The 20,992-nt window shown below is 51.9% G+C and overlaps 9 protein-coding genes across 9 annotated transcripts; 3 read left to right on the top strand and 6 right to left on the bottom strand.

Annotated features, from left to right (window-relative positions):
- Nucleotides 1-73: 73 nt before the first annotated feature.
- Nucleotides 74-727, bottom strand: ACET3X_005216 (uncharacterized protein; the record flags this gene model as incomplete). The annotated part of the gene is made up of 2 exons (XM_069451397.1): nt 74-305; nt 357-727. 2 exons carry the CDS (start codon nt 725-727, stop codon nt 74-76), a joined length of 603 nt encoding a protein of 200 aa, XP_069307260.1.
- Nucleotides 728-2,596: 1,869 nt separating this feature from the next.
- ACET3X_005217 (uncharacterized protein) lies at nt 2,597-3,072 on the top strand (the record flags this gene model as incomplete). Its single annotated transcript, XM_069451398.1, has 2 exons — nt 2,597-2,833; nt 2,887-3,072. The coding sequence occupies 2 exons, from the start codon at nt 2,597-2,599 to the stop codon at nt 3,070-3,072; spliced, it is 423 nt and encodes a 140-aa protein (XP_069307261.1).
- A 1,015-nt stretch (nt 3,073-4,087) lies between these two features.
- ACET3X_005218 (uncharacterized protein) lies at nt 4,088-5,089 on the bottom strand (the record flags this gene model as incomplete). The annotated part of the gene is made up of 3 exons (XM_069451399.1): nt 4,088-4,727; nt 4,784-4,843; nt 4,896-5,089. The coding sequence occupies 3 exons, from the start codon at nt 5,087-5,089 to the stop codon at nt 4,088-4,090; spliced, it is 894 nt and encodes a 297-aa protein (XP_069307262.1).
- Nucleotides 5,090-5,253: 164 nt separating this feature from the next.
- ACET3X_005219 (uncharacterized protein) lies at nt 5,254-7,997 on the bottom strand (the record flags this gene model as incomplete). Its single annotated transcript, XM_069451400.1, has 4 exons — nt 5,254-5,267; nt 5,420-5,480; nt 7,069-7,614; nt 7,749-7,997. The coding sequence occupies 4 exons, from the start codon at nt 7,995-7,997 to the stop codon at nt 5,254-5,256; spliced, it is 870 nt and encodes a 289-aa protein (XP_069307263.1).
- A 97-nt stretch (nt 7,998-8,094) lies between these two features.
- On the top strand, nt 8,095-8,946 carry ACET3X_005220 (40S ribosomal protein eS24; the record flags this gene model as incomplete). Its single annotated transcript, XM_069451401.1, has 5 exons — nt 8,095-8,102; nt 8,294-8,308; nt 8,376-8,468; nt 8,531-8,778; nt 8,867-8,946. The coding sequence occupies 5 exons, from the start codon at nt 8,095-8,097 to the stop codon at nt 8,944-8,946; spliced, it is 444 nt and encodes a 147-aa protein (XP_069307264.1).
- Nucleotides 8,947-10,195: 1,249 nt separating this feature from the next.
- ACET3X_005221 (uncharacterized protein) lies at nt 10,196-12,639 on the bottom strand. Its single transcript, XM_069451402.1, has 6 exons — nt 12,419-12,639; nt 12,100-12,359; nt 11,786-12,052; nt 10,675-11,730; nt 10,507-10,620; nt 10,196-10,456 (listed from the first exon to the last, which is right to left on the bottom strand). The coding sequence occupies exons 1-6, from the start codon at nt 12,510-12,512 to the stop codon at nt 10,310-10,312; spliced, it is 1,938 nt and encodes a 645-aa protein (XP_069307265.1). The 5' UTR covers nt 12,513-12,639; the 3' UTR covers nt 10,196-10,309.
- A 260-nt stretch (nt 12,640-12,899) lies between these two features.
- On the bottom strand, nt 12,900-16,479 carry ACET3X_005222 (uncharacterized protein; the record flags this gene model as incomplete). The annotated part of the gene is made up of 7 exons (XM_069451403.1): nt 12,900-13,944; nt 14,009-14,106; nt 14,154-14,590; nt 15,351-15,632; nt 15,688-15,897; nt 15,946-16,383; nt 16,434-16,479. 7 exons carry the CDS (start codon nt 16,477-16,479, stop codon nt 12,900-12,902), a joined length of 2,556 nt encoding a protein of 851 aa, XP_069307266.1.
- A 1,016-nt stretch (nt 16,480-17,495) lies between these two features.
- ACET3X_005223 (uncharacterized protein) lies at nt 17,496-18,743 on the top strand (the record flags this gene model as incomplete). Its single annotated transcript, XM_069451404.1, has 1 exon — nt 17,496-18,743. The coding sequence occupies one exon, from the start codon at nt 17,496-17,498 to the stop codon at nt 18,741-18,743; it is 1,248 nt and encodes a 415-aa protein (XP_069307267.1).
- Nucleotides 18,744-18,857: 114 nt separating this feature from the next.
- ACET3X_005224 (uncharacterized protein) lies at nt 18,858-20,602 on the bottom strand (the record flags this gene model as incomplete). The annotated part of the gene is made up of 3 exons (XM_069451406.1): nt 18,858-19,651; nt 19,705-20,280; nt 20,341-20,602. The coding sequence occupies 3 exons, from the start codon at nt 20,600-20,602 to the stop codon at nt 18,858-18,860; spliced, it is 1,632 nt and encodes a 543-aa protein (XP_069307268.1).
- Nucleotides 20,603-20,992: the final 390 nt, after the last annotated feature.

Raw genomic sequence — 20,992 nt, forward strand, 5'->3', positions numbered from 1 at the left:
TTGTCCTTCTTTGCACCTCTCGCTCCATATTTGCACGGGTATAACATCTGCTTCGGACTCCAGTATCGATCGCTTAGAGCATGAAGAAGGTGAAGAGACCGGTCAGACCAGCGAACATGGCGCTGCCGGCGAGATGGGATGCAGCGCCTGTCGCTGCTGGAGAAGAAGAAGACGACGACCCGGATGTTGAGGTACCGTTCTCGGTCAGGTTGCCGCCAAAGCCGGCGGTCGATGTAGGAGAAACATTCTCAGTGGCCTGCTCAGAGGCGTTCTTGAAAGCATCGAGAGTGTTGGGACCGGAAGCCCTAAACACTGTCAGTCAAAGCAAGGGTTTCGAGATATAATGGAGGACTTACGGTGGGTTGATAACACCGACCATGCCATTTTGGCAGTGCTGGCCCTGTGTGCAGTAGAACCAGACAGGCGCCGAGGCGTTCTTGACCTCGTACGTGAAGGTCGTAGGAGCGACAGCCTCCGTATCCGTTGTTGGAACGAAGCCACTCCAGAAGCCGTTCTGCATGGGCTGGCAAGGGTTGGCAAAAGTAGCCTGGGCGACGGAGTGGTTCTTGGGCCAGAACGAGAAGGTGACAGTGTCGCCCTCAGCGGCCTCGAGGCTGTCTGGCTTGAAGACAAGATCGCCAGCCTTGGTGCCGACAAGAACCTTGTGGTCCGCTGCAAACGCAGCGCTGGCCATGGCCGAAGCAGTGAAGATGGTGGAGAAATGCATTATGGTTGGTTTGTTCGGAAAAGAGACTAGCTCGTTTTGGTAATTAAGACAATGCGGGAAGAAACGAAGGGATCTCTTGGTGTGTAATTGGTAGTGAGAAGTGAAGAACGTGGACCTGCCTGCCGAACAAAGGTGAGCACATTTGCGAGCATTTTATAGTACAGAGAGAGAAACAGTTGCCGCCCGGTGAGCGGATGAGTCGGTATACCTATCCCATGGCATAACAGCTTCGAGACTTCAGGCGTCGCGAAGGCATGCTTTCTTGACGCCTGAACTTCCCAAGCGACATCTGGGGAAACAGGGCGGGCAATGCAGTGCGTTGTTACTGGCCATGTTTGCCAAGGGCGCCTCGACTGGGCCACTTGCCGCTCGGGTACGACCGTTTCTTGCCTTAGGCCGTTGCTGTGGCTGTATGAGAGCCAAGATTAGACCCTGACATTTACGGCAAACGTGTTTCTGGCGAAGGGATGAAACTCTGTGTTGAGCGTGGATGGAACGCAACGTGTTTTGGAGAGCGGGCGTGCACGGAACCCGAACACTATTCTAGCCTCGCACTCTCTCTCTCTCTCTCTCTCAGCCGTTGCCTCCATGTCGACTACCGTGACAGCGGATGCGCATCGTCGCGACGTCTGGGGCGCAGACAAGTTGACAGGCCGTTGCACCCGCTGAGAGGAGACCTCCGCGCGAGCTCATACGCTTCGCGAAACGTGCGACAGCGTCTACAGCTTCCGGTGCTGACGGCTTCGGAATGGTGTTACTCCATGTCTTCCGGTCGAATAAATCTCATGATTCTGCATCAGCTCACCATCCGGCATCATCCGTCCTCCTTGCGCAAAGCGTGGCGATAACTTCACTCGACTCGTATTACTTCATGCCTTTAGAAGACGTCAAAGCGCGGGCGGAGACGGTGTCCCAGCATTTCGACGCCTCACTCACTGGCTGTGTTCATTCTCCACTCTTACGGGGTCGCGGTCCATGAACGGAACCCTGGAATGTTCCAGTCGGCTTGTGGAAAGAGGAAAGCTACAATCAAATGTCACCACGTGACACATAAGTGTTGCTCCAAAGCAGGTGGTGAGCAGGCGGCCCATGTGCTCACTGAAGTTATTGCTGCTGGTGTGAGCGCTACCAACAACAGTCAGCTAATTCGACTGCGCACTTCCTTGGGCGAAGGCTATGATTGCATCGTACAACGCTATAGCGGATTAAAGTCAGATCTCGTGTTCGTCGACGTGGCGTTGTTACCGCCGCTTCCGAGGCCATACCCAGTGCTTCATCTTCTTTTGGTTACAACACCAGGCCTAACCCTCGTGAGATGTCTTTATCGTGCGCAAGTTCCGGCGGTGTACAATATTGTTTTATTGATCGCTGTCCATGGCTACCTATTCTGGCCGATCGGATGTAACCATCTGTTAATGCCGGCCCTTTGCCTCGCCTGTTCGACCCTTTACAGCTAGTGCAAGCCTTTCCCGCTGCTAGTTTCCCAAAAATATCGCCACTCCCCACATTGTCTCTCGTGTCTGTTGACGCTATGAGCTCATCTACTACGAATACCGCTATCTTATGGTCATCTGCTTTGACCGTTGAAGCTAATACTGTGGAAATGGTAAGTCGTTCCGGGATGTTGCTCGCACTCGCACTGCGTTACCCCGTCCGACTGCCATTCTGGCGAAAGACGAGGTGGTAACCTCGGATTATGGAGTGGAGACTTCGTGAGGGTAAGTGGTATAAAGGATGATGCAGTCGCAGCTGTGAGAGAGCATCATCAGCTCCCAGCTCTCCAACTTCCACTCTCCGATATCCTACGATAACGACAGTTCCGCCACATATCTCTATTCTCCAAGCTTCTACCCATCTACCATCAACATCATGCAGTTCTCCAGCGCCATCTCTGCTGCCATCCTTGGATTCGCCAGCCTTGCTTCAGCCATCACTGTCAGCTACGACACCGGCTACGATGATGGCAACCGCGCCTTGACCTCGGTCGCCTGCTCAGACGGCGCCAACGGCCTCATCACCAAGTACAATTGGCAAACTCAAGCCAACGTTGCCGGTTTCCCTCGCATCGGTGGATACGTGGGTGTTGCTGGATGGAACAGCCCTCAGGTATGTACAGTCTTTACTTCACCTTGTTTTCACCATCTAACTATCCATACTAGTGCGGAACATGCTACGGCGTCACCTACAACGGAAAGACTGTCTATATTCTCGCTGTCGACAGCTCCGTCCAAGGGTTTAACATTGCTAAGGCAGCCATGGACGAGCTTACCAACGGCCAAGCTGCGGCCCTTGGACGTATTGATGCGCAGTACGCCCAGGTTGCTACCAGCAACTGCGGATTGTAAGTACTGTGCTACCATTAAGACGACGATGGCAAACATTCGATAATGTTTATTTATGGGTTCTATGATGGGTACTGCGTAGCATAGCGTTCCTTATTTGCATGCGGCGGCGTTTATATATACACTCCTTAATCAAGTAATGGTTAATGTCCAAGGCAGATTGGCACATTCTCAAGAGAATTCTTTCCTATATGGTGCTATGTCCTCGTGATTTCCGATCTTTTGAGTTACATGGGGGCCATTAGCCACTTATAATCTTCATAATATTCTTTCCCTGTGCTGCGACAAGATAGGATGAGCGTCAGCGTCCGCATGAGTGGTGCGTTTCGGACTGGCAGGTATAGTCAACATCTCACACCTCTCATCGCTGAAAGGTAACCATGTCTTGACTTTCTGGATACACAATCGTGGCGGAAAAGTTCGGATACCTAGCCTTCTAATTGCTGCTAGTCGTCCAGAAAGAGGTGTTGTTGCCGCATACATCGAAACGCTTGCACTAGGATGATTGTTCTCTTCGAGAATGTGGTTTGGAGTGATCATGTACAAGTGAAAGCCGATGGCCTTGAATACTGGACCAGTGCCATGACATTCCGAAAAACATCGGTACTGCTTGTATGACGATCCCCAACAGGTTCCATAAAAGAACACAAGTGGCATCCAAGGTGACTGGAAGGGTTAGACAAGACTGCAGCTATAGTAGAGGCCAACGTCAATCCACATGGTGTAGGTAGTTGCAAAGTTTGAGTGCGTGACACGAGCATTCGTTCATCATTTCTATCTACTGACGTTAACCGTCATATCTCTATAAGATCTAAACACTTGGTGGTATATCGCTATTCGCAAAGAAGGGCCATCTCAAAGATGACCAAGGAACTTTTATTGTAGAAACAAAATATGCGTGTCCCAAGAGTACCAAAGCTACGCCTGCATAGCCATGCGCCCGTGACATGATATTAGATAGGGTTTGCAAGAAGACCTGAGTGGTGATTGTGATCGAGCACCTCGGAACAGCACTTGTTTAACGAGGTGTTGAAGCAAGTAATCGACCAAGGCTTCCACTGGCGAACGATGGCTCAGGGACTGGTGATTTGGCATAGACAATCTCGCCTTCGATTGTACTAGTAGACGTCCTTGATATAGAAGCCGCCGATTTGTGCGAGTAGGACTTTGGGCTCGACGGAGCCGTCAACGGGGTGACCAGGTCAATCGACTTGGCTCCATAAGATCCACTATGCGACGGTTTTGTCCTTGGTGGGAGTGGCCTGGTAGTGGCAGGGGTGTATGGAAGCGAATAGCTCACCGACGAGGCCGGGGTGTGTGAGAGCGAAGGAGCGGCACTAAAGCTGATTTGCGAAGTGGAGTTACGGTTGTAGCGGGGTCGGACGGTATCAGGGAAGTATGCAGGTGATTGGAATTTGCGGAGGTATTTTGACGCTTCCGAGTCAAAGCGCTGATACCGGTCGGCGGTGTTATCGTCTGATGAGACGTCGGAGAAGGCACATGACGAGCGTTTCGACTCAGGTTGAGTGGGGGAGCGCTGGGGTACAATGTCGCGGAAGGCAAAGTCGTCGAAGGTGAAATTGGAAAACGGCGTAGTCGGCGGTGAGTAATGATCGTATGAATAGGTAAGACTCTTCTCGGTGTCCTTCTTCTTGCAGCTACATGTGCATGTTAGTTGGTGGTCTGTGCATAGCTGGGTGGGTGGGTGCCATACCTTTCCGAGCAGTAGAGCACAGAGTTACTGGGAACAATAATTTGCTTCTCGCAGACAGTGCTGCAACAAGACGTTAGCACACAGTAGTCAGGGCTTGATGACGACAACATACCAGTAGTTCAAAAAGCTGACCGCCATTGAGTCCTCGTCTTCGTCGGAATCGACTTCCTTGTAATGAACGACTTTGGAAGCGGGTTTGCTTCCGTGGGATTGAGTCCGCTTTGACAGAGGCCTGGAAGGCCGTGCGTGCGCAGGTTGCGACTTTTTGGATTGATGGGACGGGTGACGAACGTGATGCGTGGCCATTATGGATATGGATGAACTTTAAAAGCCTCACTGTGATAATCGCGCACGGTGCACGATCTTGTTACAGGGCTGGAAGTCGGGCAGCGAAGAAGCGGTGACACAGGCCACCGAGTTGCCAGCTGCTGATATGACGGAAGGTTCGTGCGTGGCTTTGTTTAGAATGCTTATCGCTTGGGTTCTGCGCCAACGTTTTAGCCAGGGACACTATAATGGATGTCTAGATCGCGACCATGTACAGGGACGGAGACGGATCGATGGACCAGGCGCTCTTTGGTGGAGAGCAACAACAATGCGACACCAAGACAATGTAGATGAGAACAACAAACTTACCAGGACAAGATAAGGGACGTGCGACGTCGGGAGGGAGGATAAAAACAGGTCCCAGGACGTTCTGATAGGTGGTGCACTATGCTCCCGAGAATGATGGTGCGCGGGCTGGGCTGAGCTGAGGGCGATAAGCAGCAGTTCGTGAGAGAGAGGGCAAAGCCGAGTATTTCCACAAGGCAGGCGGCTTTCAGCGGCAATGAACAAGCAATGAATCGGACATCGATAACAAGACGAGCGAGGGACGGTGGTCAATAAGTAATTACGAGACCGGTGCCTGCGATTTCCGATGTGCAGATCTAGAACGCGGTTGACGACGACGGATCTAAATATGCGGTCGGGATATGGTTGCGCGTGTGGGGATGATTCGTGATAGCCGTCAAGATAGAGCCATTGATATCATCCAGCACGCCATACCGGCACCCGCTGCGCGCTGACTCCTCACCACCTACCCCCACTCGCATCCACCACGGTGCCTTGCTACAATTTCGTTTTTCCCGTTGCAGCCACAGCGGGGAAGTCTGGCCATACTGCATCATGAGACATGGCAGCATTGTGCATAGCGACGCCGTAGGCATCGTGTTGCAGCGAATGGCGGGCCGAAGCATGCGTACGGAAATACGTCAAAGTCCACGTTCCTGTGCGCTTCGGCACAACTCACGGCGGGTACCATACTAGACACCACTGTCCATTCGGGTGCGTATCGCCGGTGCGACATTGTCACATCTTCTTTGTGTTGCGAGCTCTTCCAACACAATGAAGCCATATTGCGTGTGTCTCGCACACTTCTTCATCCGGTAATCCGGCGCGGCCCTTCCTGCACTCGACTCACCACCCCGCTATCGCACTTTGAACAGCGTTTTGCAAGCTCACAAGGTTTGCCAGTCGGCTTGCGAGCCGCCGTACATCGTGTTGGTTCCTTGTCGATAATTCGCATGTCTGAAGCACCCTCCGCCTGAGCGACTCTTGACTGTGCATAAGCAGATGCGGGTCCAATTCTCTATTCGCGTAACTCTAACCTAGCGGCCGCGCAACGAAAGAGCCAACCGGATCTCCCAAAGAGCCCTCACCGTCTCGTCGACGATCGTGAATCATCAGAAAATCTCTTAGGCCTGAAACCAGACACCTTACTGTGTGCAGCAGTCCACGATCGTCAGGGTGTGAGTGTGTACCCGCAGTACAAGTCTAGCCTTCATATGTCGGTCAAGAGTTTTCCCTCCACACATTACAAACGTTAAACAGCAAACGGGTCGTCCATGGATTGCCCTTTGGTGACACGCCACAGTTGGATCGGGGTCGAAGTTGGATAAAACGGCCCTTCCTGTTGATGTTCAGGTACCGGTGGGCAATTGACCTGCTCGAAACTGAAACGGTTCCGCTCTACCCCACAAAAGTCAGCAACAACTCACCCAATGTCGTAATATGGCCAGGAAAACAAGACGCGGAGAGACCCACTACACGCGTTCAAAAAAGTCTCGAACGTCTGCTCGTTGCGAATCGTCGCAGAAATTAAGACTTCGAGTGCCGGGTTGATGTCAAAGAATTCTCTTAAGGTCGAGACCAGACGCGGTATGACGGACTTGTCGTATGTCTGCGACACTGTTAAACCCACTTCTCCACGACGACGCAACGGCTATGCAATGGCGATGGCTTACGACGTCTGCTCCCATCACAATATCAGGCACTTCCATGCCATAGTCCTCGGAAAATGTCGACGCATCAACCGGATAGCCCCACTTTAACGCCGCTGTCCGCACCTGGACCTGAGACTTGTCATCGACGTCGAGTCCGTTGAGAAAGAGATTGGTTTTGATGGCGTCGACAACGGCCTCGTCACCATCTGTGGCAACGACGCCAGCAGCTCCCAGGTGCTTTGCGCAAAGTATTGACAACATGCCAGTTCCCGCGCCAAGTTCAAACAGTCTCTTCCCGTGTACGGATGATCGGCCAGCTTCGGACGCAAGATGCGATCCGAGCAGCAACGCGGCTTCCCAGGTCCTGAGACCCGTGGTTCCAGACGATGAGATGACGGATCGCGCTTCAAGTAGCGTCACTGCCCGCTCGTGCGATGTGCTGTCGTCATGTAGTTGCTCAGGGTAAGAGTACGTCACAAATGCTTTTTGCTGAGCCGCGTCGGCTTCGGAGGGCAGATCAGCAATAAGCAGAGTAGTCATCGCTTCCATAATATCATCTGAGATTTCCTACAAACAGAAGGAAAACAAAGGTCAGCACATGCTGGAATGTGTCTTCGCCACTGAAAGAAGACTATTGCGACTTGAAGTATGGCTGAGCTACAGTGGGAATAGAGCAATGACGAAGAAATAGGAGACCGTACATCCTCCTCCGGGTCAGTGATCGACCTCTCGAGTTTTGCTACAAGCTGTTTTAGTGTCCTCAGCTGGTAGCGTTCCGGAGGTGGCGAGGCGATGTTGGCTGTATCGAACAGATTCTCAAACAGCCATGCCTGTACTTCCGGGGCTTTCAACGTAGCATCATCTGGCCACTTGAGATTGTGAGGCTCTACCAGCTGGAAATACTGGCGTTGCAGTACGCGCAAGTGCGAGAGATTGCGAGGGCCGTCCATGGTGATGGAAGCAGTTTAGTTCGAAACCGTATCTCCAAAATCTGCCAAGCGCTCCGATGTCTCTAGTGATCCAGCTTAACTTTTGGCGAAAGTGACGATGTTCAGGTTCAACGCTGCTGCTTGATGAGAGAGGAGGGGAGGGAGGGCGGTTTCTGAATTCGTGCTTACCTAATTCTGCAGCGGGGCGCCTTGGCAGTCTAAGCGAGCAGACGCACCGCCGACCGCCGACACGACGAACGCAAATTCGACATCTCCATCTTGCCGCCAGCTAACCACAGGTAATCGACAACAGCAAGATCGATCTCTGTCCAGTACGTTCACTGCCGACCCAGCTCGCCGTGTCGCTCTTGTCAACTCCGTCTAATTGCCGCGCTGCAGGTCGAATCTTCCCAACATGGCCGACTCTCAAGTTACTCTGCGCACGCGCAAGTTCATCCGCAACCCCCTCCTCGGACGTCGTCAGATGGTCGTGTAAGTGCAGGAGCTGCCGGGCACGCAATTGCGGAGGATTGAGTCTGACGGGATTAATACAGCGACGTCCTCCACCCCAACCGCGCGAACGTTTCCAAGGACGAGCTCCGTGGCAAGCTCGCTGAGCTGTACAAGGCCAAGAAGGACGATGTCTCCGTCTTCGGTTTCAAGACACACTTCGGTGGCGGCAAGAGCACCGGCTTCGCTCTCATCTACGACAGCGCCGAGGCCATGAAGAAGTTCGAGCCCCGCTACAGGCTAGTACGCTACGGCATGGCCACCAAGGTCGAGAAGGCCAGCAGGCAGCAGCGTACGTGTCCCCTGCATCCACAACTACTGCTGCGGCTATGGCGATGGATACGGATCATGGCACACAACACATACTGACTGGACAACAGGCAAGCAGCGCAAGAACAGGATGAAGGAGTTCCGGGGCACAGCCAAGACCAAGGGTGGTGCGAAGAAGGAGAAGAAATAAGCGGGTGCACACTGATGATGACTACGAAGGTCATGGCTGGAGTCGATTGGCGGTTTCTCTACAACTACTGGTTCGCCTGGTTCTTCATCACGGTGGATACGGAGTTGCTTCTGCGGGCATCGGCATGTATATCTACGAGCGCCTGAAAAACTCTTGCGGATGGGAACGACAAGACGGATGGCGTTTGAGATCAAAGGTCTGCTAACCATCAATGCATATCATGGACTTTACGATCCTCCAATGATTTTGCCACTCACTCCGAGATTTCGAACGTTTTCTCCGGTCACACTATCATACCATCTCGTGCATGCTTACAGGGAGGGGACAGCCCTGAGAGATCAGTCCCTTTACCTTTGGATTTGATGCAATATTTCACGATAATGTTGGTGTAGGTTTACATTCTGTTTTGCGTAATCACTAGTCAAACCGTCGCCTTCTTCGCCTCCGCAGTATCCACCTCTGTTGACCCAGTTCCTACAGGCCGCCCATTCTTTTCCCTCGCTGCCCTCCACTCCCTCTCTCTGACTTCTTTGGTACTTAGAATAGCCCTTGCATTTCTCTCCAGCCCTTCGTCCCTTTCGCTTCCCAACCCCTGAAACCCATGAGTGACTCCTACTCCAACATCCGCAGCGACCTGTGCTTCTAGATTCCGTTGTCGCGCACGCAACTGCTTAAGTCGACTGGTAGAGGAAGAAGGCGCGCGTGAACGCAGCATGAAGGAGGGGTTCGGGGACATGAGGCAATACCAGAACACATAGCAGACTATTAAGCCAAAGAGGACAACGAGGCCGACAGTCAGGCCGATCGTTGCGCCGGAGGACAATCTCATTATTTGGAAGGAGAGTTGTTCAGAGACCGTGGGTTCTTTGGCAGAGGTACTCTGACGGTAGTAAGCGTAATGTTTGGGTCGCTGTGTGAGATCAAGCTAGTTTCAACGGCGCTGTAGGACTATATAGCCTCTCGCGGCAAATGGAGAAAGTGGCAGAAGGCAGAGCATGAAGATTCCGAGGTTCTTGTATACCGAGCTTCGCTAATATTCAATGCATTGTATCGTTCAGCGAACTGCCACGATGCATACATGTGAGTCTCACGCTCGAACACATCACTGTTTTCGCTGTGCGGGTAGTTGTGGCATTTGAGTCCTTTCAGTCAGCATGTCGAACAAGCACATTGTCAAGGACCTCTTCATCACAGGCTAATGGTCATGGACAACAAGACTGCATGGAGACTGCATTCAGTCGCACGCCGTCAAACAACGATTACTGTGATCGTTTGGATTACTACTCTTCCTATTCAATACAAATGCGTGGTTGCCCAAGTGATGCTCTGCCACTTGTCGACTGACAATTGATTGCGCCGATTATTACTGCTCCCGTGCTTCAAAGTCCTCAGGTTGCCTTGGGTATTCTTCTGAGGACTGTGGCGCAATATTCTCGACTTCGGCCTTGGCTTCCTCCCAAGCGGCCTTGTTCCGTTTTGCCCAATCGATGTGACATTGAGCAAATTCCATCTGTGGTTGTTAGCACGAGTTTAAGGAAAGAGATTGACATTCCAACATACCATGTAACGTCGTAGATCATCCTCCTTCTCGCTCTGGAATCTCCGCAGATCCCTCATCACGCCTGCACTTGCGTCTTTGGTATCTTTCTCGGCGACAGTCAGCGCTTGTTCGAGCTGCGGCTTTGTTAGCGTCTCCAATTCTCTTCATATCCATCATCTGAGACATACCTGGACCATACTATCCCTTGTCTTGCCGATCTGATCTCTCCGTGTCTTTTCAGGGTCTACATCTGCCATGCCTCTAAAGGCGTGTGTGATGGATCCAAAGAGCTTGTTGGTGACAAAGTTCCCGCTAGCAGTTTTCTTGTGCGGGCTGCTAGGTGGTGAATGGCTATCAGGTGCGCCCTGTGCACTAGATGGTGTGTCGCCATGTGTGGGTGGGAAGTCCGAATCAATAGACGCTCTATCTTCCTCTGATCTCCGATGTTGCTCTGCGTCGCCGCTACTGCGCTGTGAGCTATTCGATGCGGCGCGACTTCGCGGGGGCTGATGACCGACGCCACTTAGATGTTGTTCCAGCCGCTTCGATTCTGCTTCACTACGTTCGAGCGATTCGAGTAGACTACGCTTCTTCTCCAGTTCATCCTTGGTCATATCCTCCTGTATCCGCTTGAGCACCCGGTATCTTAATGTAGAACGTACGACGCCGGCGAACTGTGCACTCTCACGCATGGGCTCAGAGAAGCCTGCGCTGAGCGAGGAAGAGAGTTCGGTCGTGGCGATATACGTGGAATCAACGGCTTGCCCCGTCTTTTCTATGGCCGCGGCAAGAGACTGGGTCTGTTCGGAAAGCGAGAAGGCATTGAAGCGAGCGCCCAGATCCGCCATGTCCTCTCCCCAGTTTCCAAGATGCATGAGCAAGCGTCTGTTGACCTTCTCCATTGGTCCCTGCAGCAGGTGCTCCAAGTCTTTCGACGAGTTTTCGAAGCTAACAAAGTATGGATCTAGCTCTTCTTCTGACATGTCCCGCGTCTCGGGAGGGAAGCGACCGAAGATTGCAGGGCCTGGTGTTGTGTGCGCGGCTGCTGACGGCATGGCTGCATTGTTGGCTGGCGATACTGGCGTACCAGAGCTGGATGTCGCGCCGCCTGACTTCAACTTGGCGGAAGACGAGGGAACTGGAAGGTAACTGTGCGCTTGGGTAGGATTCGCAGGGTCGAGCGGAGGTGCCTTGAGAATCTGCTTGGGTATAGTAGAGACAGGCGGGCTAGTGAGTACGTCGTTCTATCGAAACATGTTAGTTTGGTGGGACAAACGGTCAGGGACTGGACGGGCCTACCCAGCTTGTGTATGGGTCGAGGAATCTCCAGAAAACACCGTCTTGGAGAATATCTTTCATCTTCCTGCACCTGTTTAAGAAGACAGCCAACATGCGCTTCCGCAGTTCTATAATGCCAGCGTCCTCCTTTGCCTTTGTCGGTTTCGCGGCGTAGTCGGCCATGGTATGCTTCTCGGGTATCGGCGGTACGATGAGGGTTGGGTGCAGCCTGACCAGCTCGGCGCGTAACGAGGCGAACTCGGAGTATCTGCGCTTCACTTCAAGGCCCTGCAAGTGTTAATCTCATGCTGTTTCCGGCTGCGAACCTCACGTACACCGCAATTGATGGTGTACTGTATGTAGTTCACCCCGTCCTTCCCCGCGCTCGTGATCAATATCAGTTGGTCTGGGTGCTCGTACAGCCACTGTTCGACGCGCGCATCATAGCCACCCTTCTTGGGCGCCTTGGAATCGGCGTGCTCCTGCTGGTCCTCGTCGTAGTCGACGCTGTCCATGTCCCGCTGGGAGACATACTCGGGCGACTCTTGTGCGGGGGACGAGGCCTCCGAGGGCGGAGTCGCGGGACGGTACGGGACTTTATCATGTCAGCGGACGGTGCGGGCGACTGCTTCAGAGGGTCTGTAGAAGCCTTACGGGCAGCAGGCGAAGCCAAACCGGGGATATCGGACGTGTTGGAATCGTGGCGGGCAAAGGATCCATACGGATTGTTGTCCTCGTCGTCCCACATGTCGCTGGTGGTGTTTTTGTTCTTGTAGTGGTAGTCGTCGCGCTCACTGCAGGGAAACAATAGTGGCTCGTGTATTCAAGCGAGCGGATTTGAGTTGCAGCAAGAGCGGATCTAGTGTTGTGCGGCTTGGGCATCTTGAAGCTCCAGGCTCTCACGGCAGCGGCAGTGACGTTGCGCTTGGTCCAAGCTCACCCTGTCAGTCCGCGACCAGCGCCACACGAACTTCAATTGTCTAGCAAACTCACACACTTCATGCGTGCCCACGCAACAGCGTCTATCTACTCTTCATACCATATCACCATGCGCATTGTATTGCTGTGCTCTACCGTGGCATTTGCTACTAGACTAACCCCCGTTATGAAAACCTCCAACCTGAGCTAGTCAATTTCAGACCTTGTCCTCTTTACCACCAGCGACGTAATGCTGCGTTGCATCGACTTCCTCGCCCTCTAGGACGCCCGTAATTGTGGCGATGTTCTCGTGGTCGAAAAACCCTTCATTGGCCGCTAGTCCTTCAAATGCCAACTCCCTCTCCGCACCCGTCGGCAATATCTGTACCGGCCAAATGAGACAGAAGATGTAATAAACCAAGCCTCCCATCAAAAACGATAGTATGAAGCCAAGCTTGTACATGTTTTTGCTGGCCTCGGCTACTGAATCGGGATTCAAAGACCCCGCAACACCGTGCACAGTGAACCCAACTCCGGCAGCCCAGGCAGCCAGCATGCGCAGATTCCAGCCTTTATAGTACACGTACGGACTTCCAGGTGAAGAGGTGTACAACGAGGGCACGTGGAAATTGCCTTTTCGAACGAGCCAATAGTCGACAACCATACAAGCGCATATTGGCATCAAGAACACGGTGTACGATCCGAGAAAAGTCAAAAACGATGTAGCCGAGGCGATGATTTTCCATGGAACGAGTAGAGGCGCGAGGACCGCACAAAGCACTTGGCCTCGGACAATAGTCAACCAACGAGGGAAGATTCCTGTAAGATCGGCGCCAACAGGGAGTGAGTTGCTTCCAGCGTTGGTGACGAGCACAGCAAGCATCATGCCGAAAGATGCAAACACCATTCCTGCCCGAGCTCCAGGGGACCAATACTGGTCCAATATGGCTCCATAAAGATCCCAAACATTCCAGTAGCTTTTGCCGAGGACTTGTGTTGCGGCCGCAGTCGTCGCGGTACTCAAGAACATGACCAGAACTTTGCTGAGAAGGATACCGATACCCTGGCTCCAAGTCACGTCGCTGTAAGAATGTCCGTACCGCGCTATGTCAGGTTGATTGATGAGCACCGGTGCCAGAGCACCCATGACAGAGTTGATGGCTTGAATCATAGGCCAGATGAGATCCGAGCCCGAAAGCTGTGTCTGTTTGGTCGTATACGTGAAGCTTCCGATCTTGCCTCCATTGGCACTGATCACCCACCTACAGATGTGAAGATACGAAGTCAGTGTATGTCTCACATACATTTAGTACAGTCACAACTTACCCTAAAACGCCGAAGAGCGCGATTGTGGTATAGACAGCTTTTACTACGAAGAGATGTCGCAGTACCGTTGGATGAATGAACATGACCGGCATTTGTACCTGTCGAAATCAGCATGCTTCCTACAGAAAGTATGGAGGGTGCTCACCATCCAAAACAAGAAGAAGCTCAACAGGTCTCTACTTGTGATTCCCGCACTCTCTGGAAGATGGTTTGGAATGTTGTTGTACCCGTTTCCAAAAATACCGCGCATGAAGACCGACGTAATGCGCCCTCCGTAGTACGTCTGGGTCGCGAAGTAGATGATCGCGACTACAGCTCGTACCAGAATATACAAACTGGCTCCTCTCACACCAGCGGCCGCACGTACGTAGACGGGGAAGCCGATGAAGTACTTGATAGCGCCACGACTATTGAGCACAACCAGGATAGTGAGAATGGCTGAACCGATTACCGCTGCGATCATGCCGTGCCACCAGAGAAGACCGATCGAGACTAGAGATGCACCAAGGTTGTATGAGGAGGGACTGAATGTCATGGTCAAGTAGTAGGCAAAGTAGTGTTGCCATCTCCATTTCCTGTCCACTGCATTCTGTCAGTCGCAAGTCTCATCAAGTTGGGAGGTACCGTCTAGCTTACCCGGTGGACTGGGGAGGAGATCTTGGTTGTATCGCACTTCTCCATGATCGCTTGTAGTTTGCAATGTCTCCTTGAAAGACTTTGGAGAACTGAATGCTTTTCTGCTTTGCTGTAGAAAACGCGACATTGTACTCAAAGGGGAACTACCTCCAGATTGAGATCAGTCTGGCCGTCCATCTCGCACGAAGTTCCAGAGCATATAAGCCTGTTCATTGTCGATACAGATTGCATATCTTGTCACAATGTTAGCCAAGCCGTCCTATCAGTCAGGCACCTTTTCACACCGGAATCTAGGGTGTTGGAAAGACGGCATAGAATTCGGTTGATAAGGCGATAAAGCGTCGGGATGAAAGAAGCCGATTGATAGGGCAGGCATCGACTAGCTCCGATAAGGGTTAGCGCGGTGTGCATCTCCCAGAAGGACCTCGCGAGGCTGGTGTTTCGCGTCGCGTCGCGACGCGACAGAGATAGTGTATGTGCGCCATGGATGCGTGATCGCAAGCAATTCTAGCACGTCATTGTGCGTTCCGCGACATACGTTTGTTTTCCTTGCCTTCAGCCCAAAGTATCGGTACTGTCGGAGACGCCAGCTTGGAACAATGGCATCACTGCACTCCCTGGTCTTTGGGTTTACAAGAGCTGTACATGGAAGTCGTATCATCAAGCTCATTTCATTGATGCGCTCATGCTAAGTTCTACGACCCACCCGTCTTCGATCCGGGCTTGTACGGAAAAGTCTGGCGGTAGTGATTTGCAATATCCCTGCGAGTCGCGACCCAGACGCCTTCCTTCTCCGAGATATACTTCATGAAGTTCCTCAGACTCTCCGATCTCCCCGGCTTACCAGCTATCCTGGAGTGCAGAGGAATCGTCATCATCTTACCGCCCTCTCTGTACAAGCAGTCGAATGTGTCTTTGAGATACTGCTCATAGACGGCGCCAGCTGAGCTCACGAAGCCCGGAAGCATGTGGAACTTTCCATCGTTACCTATACCGCCATGTTAATTTGGAACAACCACCGTTGGGCATGGGGCAGTGCTTACAATCGTAGTTGTACGGCATCATCAACAGACCCTCCTTCTCTGCATCAGGTAGCTCCTTCTCCCATGGCAAGTCAATCCAGTATGGCGAGTCTTCGTTGTACACTTCTGATGTGTATAGCATCTTATGGCCCATCTCCTTCCACATAATAGGAAGCAGACTAGCGGTGTTTGGGGTTCCTCTCCCAAAGTACGCTCCTACTGGAAATTCGCCTATAGTTGCATCAGTCCCATACATGTTCGGCATTGGGCGAAACATACCAGTTGCTGCCTCCAATGCTTTACATGTTTTCTTGATATACGCTTTATCATCTTCAAGCGAATAGTCCCAAATATCAAGCCATCGGTATCCATGAGCACCAATTTCATGGCCGTCTCTTACACATGCCTTTGCGAACGTTGGGTTCCTCTCCATGGCAACAGCGATGGCCCAAAGAGTCATGTTCCAGCCGAATTCCTTCATCAGGCGAAGTATCCGCCAAGCACCGCACCGGCTGCCATACTCGTAGTCTTGCTCGCCGTTCAAGTGGCGCTGTTCCCTACCGCCGCCAGAAGGACCCTTCTCCCACAGGTAGGGCTCACTGGTACCATCGCCATCCAGTGGGTTGCGCTCGCCGCCTTCCTCGTAGTTCAACACAAAGGAGACTGCAATGCGGGCGCCGTTTGGCCATTGTGCATCGTGGCCATATTCGCCAAAACCTGAAAGAATGCTCAGTATATGCCAGAACGCACGCTGTATGGGCTCGCACCTTCAAAATCTCTGGGGAGTTGGAGGGATTCCTCGACGTGAACCATGGCTGACAGATTCTTGATGCAGTGGTAAAGCCTGATACTAAGACTCAAGCATGAATATATGCTCAGAGTATATCAATGTTCGAGAGTGGTATCAAAGTATCAAATGTTTCAAGATCCACTCCACACTACTCTCCCGAATTGATATCGCGCCATCCTGACTGCATTCTCAGTGAGCTTCCATTCGCCTATCAATTACCTATCAACAACGGTTTCCTGATTAGAATGCAATCGAGACATTGTTAGGTAAGGCAAGCGCTGTTGGCGGTGTCTCTGATCGGAAGCGGCCATTCCGACGACGATAAAAAAGGCGTCCCACCAACCCCGCTTTGCCCTTATCGTCCCTCCCATCTTCGGCAACCCACGCTAACAACGCTCAACACGGCCGAGATTATCGTAAACATGTATTATCGGTATTTGGAGATGCTAGATCATGTGTCACGACTTTTTACGCTCCGACATCTGGTCGCTGGCCCACAATGGGTTTGCACGCCTTCGATACCAGAAGGGATAAACAGGTCCTCGAGACTGTTAGCTATCTTGCGAGTTATTGGCGTATACAATTGAACCTCACTAAGCATTTCAATTCCCTCTCCTCTTACACAATATGTCGGTCTTTTCGCTGGATGCAAGCCATGGCAATCCGGTCACGAAAGAAACACTCGAAGCACTATGTTCTCAACTTGGAGTCAGTATCGACGATAAAGAGAAGGAGGATTATCGTCGTTTACTTGCCGTCTTTCACGATGCAAGCGAACAGTTGATGGCAATGGATGGTAGTGCTCGACTATTCTCTCTACATAACACAGTGAAGCTGACATTGATCTGTAGACTACGTTCCAATAGTTGACACTGAACGCTTTACCAGAGAAAACATCCACTTTCCGGAAAAATCCGACAATCTCCATGGTGCATGGGCATGGAAATGCAACATTCATGATAAGAAAGCCAAAGCCAATGGTAAACTTCATGGTAAAACGTTTGCTCTAAAAGACAACGTCGCAGTGAAAGACGTCCCAATGCTGCTAGGCACGAATTTCATCAAAGGCTATGTCCCGGATGTCGATGCAACTGTCTGTACACGCATCCTAGAAGCTGGTGGCCAGATTCTTGGTAAAGCCGTTTGCGAAAACATGTGTCATTCTGCGACAAGTCACTCGTCGGGCACTGGAGTAGTGGAAAACCCATTCGCCAAAGGTTATAGCGCTGGTGGAAGTTCGAGTGGCTCAGGTGTACTCGTAGCGCTGGGAGAGGTTGACGGAGCGATTGGCGCAGATCAGGGTGGTAGCATCCGCGTTCCAGCCGCCAACTGCGGGATCATTGGATTGAAGCCTACCTTTGGCCTCGTACCATACACGGGATGTGGAAGTAACGAGCCCACAAACGACCACGTTGGCCCAATGACGCGGACAGTACTGGAAAACGCCGTATTGCTTGAAGCCATCGCTGGAACTGATAACATTGACGACCGGTCCTTTGCCGCACCCCATCCATCAAAGATACCCATCTACAGCTCCATCAGCAAACTTCCTACGCACAAACCTCTTCAAGGCAAAAGATTTGCCATAATCACGGAAGCTCTCTCAACACCAGCCATGGACCCGCGAGTCATCCAAACATTCCGCACCGCTGTCTCCAAATACACAGACCTCGGCGCCACGGTCACTGAGATTTCGATACCACTTCACTCCAAAGGTGCCGCGATATGGACCGGCGTATCAAAGGTTGGCGGCTTCCTTGCAAAAACCACAGGTTCGTTCGGGCGCCGTGGACACCAGATGCTCGGTCTAAACTCGATGTTACACCCAATGGGCCAGGAAAATTGGAATGAAGCATACGCCTCGACGAAGAATATATACCTGAACGGTCTCTACGCTACGCAAAAGTTCCCTATTCTCCTTGCCAAGGCAACCAATCTGTCTCGACAACTGCGCGACGCTTATGATACGGCGCTGCAGCAGTACGACATCTTGCTTACGCCTACACTGCCCTATGTTGCGACGAGTCATGCAAGTGCCGATGCGACACCACTGGAGCAGATTGCGAAGCAGGTTGGCTTGACGTCCAACACGGCGCCGTTTAATCAAAGTGGGCATCCGGTATTGGCCATGCCGATTGGTATGTTGCCGGTTCTAGAAGGACCTGGGGTCGAGGAAGGAGTCAAGCTACCGGTCAGCATGCAAGTCATCGGGAAGTGGTGGGACGAAGTCGGAGTTTTTGAAGCAGCGTTTGCCTGGGAGAGGGAGAATGATTGGAGGGGTATGTGATACAATATTGCATATGGCCAACCAGAATAAGCAAAAATATGTACGACGTTTCTCCGCGCTTTGAATCCATCCTCTGGATATTGAATCGCCATATTACCGTGACAGCGGGCTATTCTATCCACGTATCCGATCCTGATCATCACCCGTTTCAACAAGTCCACTGCCACTATCCTGCCTCTTCTTCACCTCCACCTTTTCCGTGACCTCATCTGGTCTTTGCAACCCCCTATCTTTGATGAACAAGCAGCCTAATAAACACAGTCCCATGAATGGTACATTCAAAATGAACACCGTGCGGCTCGCCGTCGCATACGCCTGCAATATCTGCACGACCTGTTTTGGATTTAGCGACGCAAAGTCCGGCGTATCGTACGAAGAAAGCGCCAGAGAGTGGAATTCTTTCGGCATAGCACGATGCAGGGAGTTCTGCAGTGCGGCAGCAGAGATTGCAAGACCGACTGCACCGCCGAGACTGCGTATGAAGTTGCGGTTTGAAATGACGACGGCGCGTTGGGCTTTCGTGCAGTGTGCTTGTAGTGCAACGAGTACGGGCTGAAAAACGGCACCAATTCCTAGTCCTTGGACAAAAAGTATGATGGCTATGGCCCAGATGGGGGTGTCGAGGTTGAACATGCATGTCAAACCTACACCTAAAGTCCAGAGGAAAAAACCTCCCCAGATGACTTCGCCGTAGCGCTCGAAGTGCGAAATGTATCGCCCGGATAGAATGGAAGAGATCATTTGTGAGGCGGTGAGCGGCAGCATTAGGGATGCTGTGATGAGGGGGGAGAGGCGGCGTGCGTTCTGGAAGAAGAGGGGAAGATAGTAGGTTTGCGAATAGGCCACCACACCGAAGAGGAAGTTTTGGAGAAGCATGACGGAAACGGGGCCGGATCTGAAGAGAGACACTGTCTGAGGTTAAAAATGGTTCGCAAAAAGTATATGTGTCGTAGTGGCTTACATGGCATCAAAGGCAGTATAGCTACGCGGTGCTCGATGTACACGAATGCTAACATGCAACATCCTCCAACCGTCAACATGGCAACGACCATTGGTGATTCCCATTCGAAGTAATCGCCTCCTCCCGCAATGGGAATCAACAGCAGGATCAACCCTGAACCACCGAAGAATATGCCCCCATAGTCGATCCTCTTCAAAACGAGTTTCATATCCGCTCTTGGTTGATCCTTGGGTGTAGGCAGTACAATGAGACAGAACATTCCGCACGCCGCTGATACAGGGCTGACGAGCCAGAAGAAGGCTCTCCACGTACTCTTTTGTACAAAAGCTGCAGCGATAAAAGGTCCAGACATGTTTCCGAGTCCTACACACGCACCTATCATGCCTTGCCACTTTCCGCGCTCTTTCAAGGTAACGATGTCGGAGACAATCATGGCAGAAAGCGACGCTATGCCGCCGTTTGCCACGCCCGAAAGACCGCGGAAGACGTACAACATCGTTGCGTCGCGCGAGAGGCCACAGAGGAGGTCGGAGACTGCTAGGAGCGCAAGGGCGGAGAGTAAGACGGATTTCCTGCCTAGTTTATTTATTAGCCGTTCTGCTTTGTTCGTATCCCTATCAAAGCCAGAGAACATACCGAATAAGTCACTCATCCTCCCATACAGCACTTGGAATATAGTGTTTGCTATCAGCGCACTCGTGCCTGCCCAACTGATCGTGTCTTCGGCATTTAAATCACGTCCAATCGTGGGCAGGGCGACTCCAATACCGGTCTGGTCGACAAAGCATATGTAATGCGATATTGCGAGAGCGGAAAATACGATGAGGAGCTTCTTGCGGGGAAGTAGGTTCGTTTGATCAAAGACGGCGGCTTCAGCCGCAATCTGGCGAGCCTCCATGGCGCAGTATCAGGATGGTGTGGTAATGTTGAAAAAGAGCCGTATTAGTGCAAGAATATGCTGTAAAAATCTCCGCGCTCTTACTGTCGGCCTCCAAGAAAAAAATAATGTGACGTTCGCCAGTACAGGTCGGAGGATGCAGAAGACGATGCGTGTTAGTTGCAAGAACTTCTGTGAGAATATGCTGATTTCACGTCGAACATCATGAAAAAGATCTTGTATGGAACCCAATCGGGCCATCCACCGTAATCGCGATATGGGAGGTCCTCGTCATGATGAATACTCCATAGATGGTCATCATATCCATCGTTGTTGGTGGGTAGCGTGGGGATGCTGCCAGCCTATGAGAAGGATAGCCTTTGGAGATCGCGCAATTTATGACTGTTCGCA

This window comes from Alternaria dauci, chromosome 4, assembly GCF_042100115.1.
Source record: "Alternaria dauci strain A2016 chromosome 4, whole genome shotgun sequence".
NCBI classification, from domain to species: Eukaryota; Fungi; Ascomycota; class Dothideomycetes; order Pleosporales; family Pleosporaceae; genus Alternaria; species Alternaria dauci.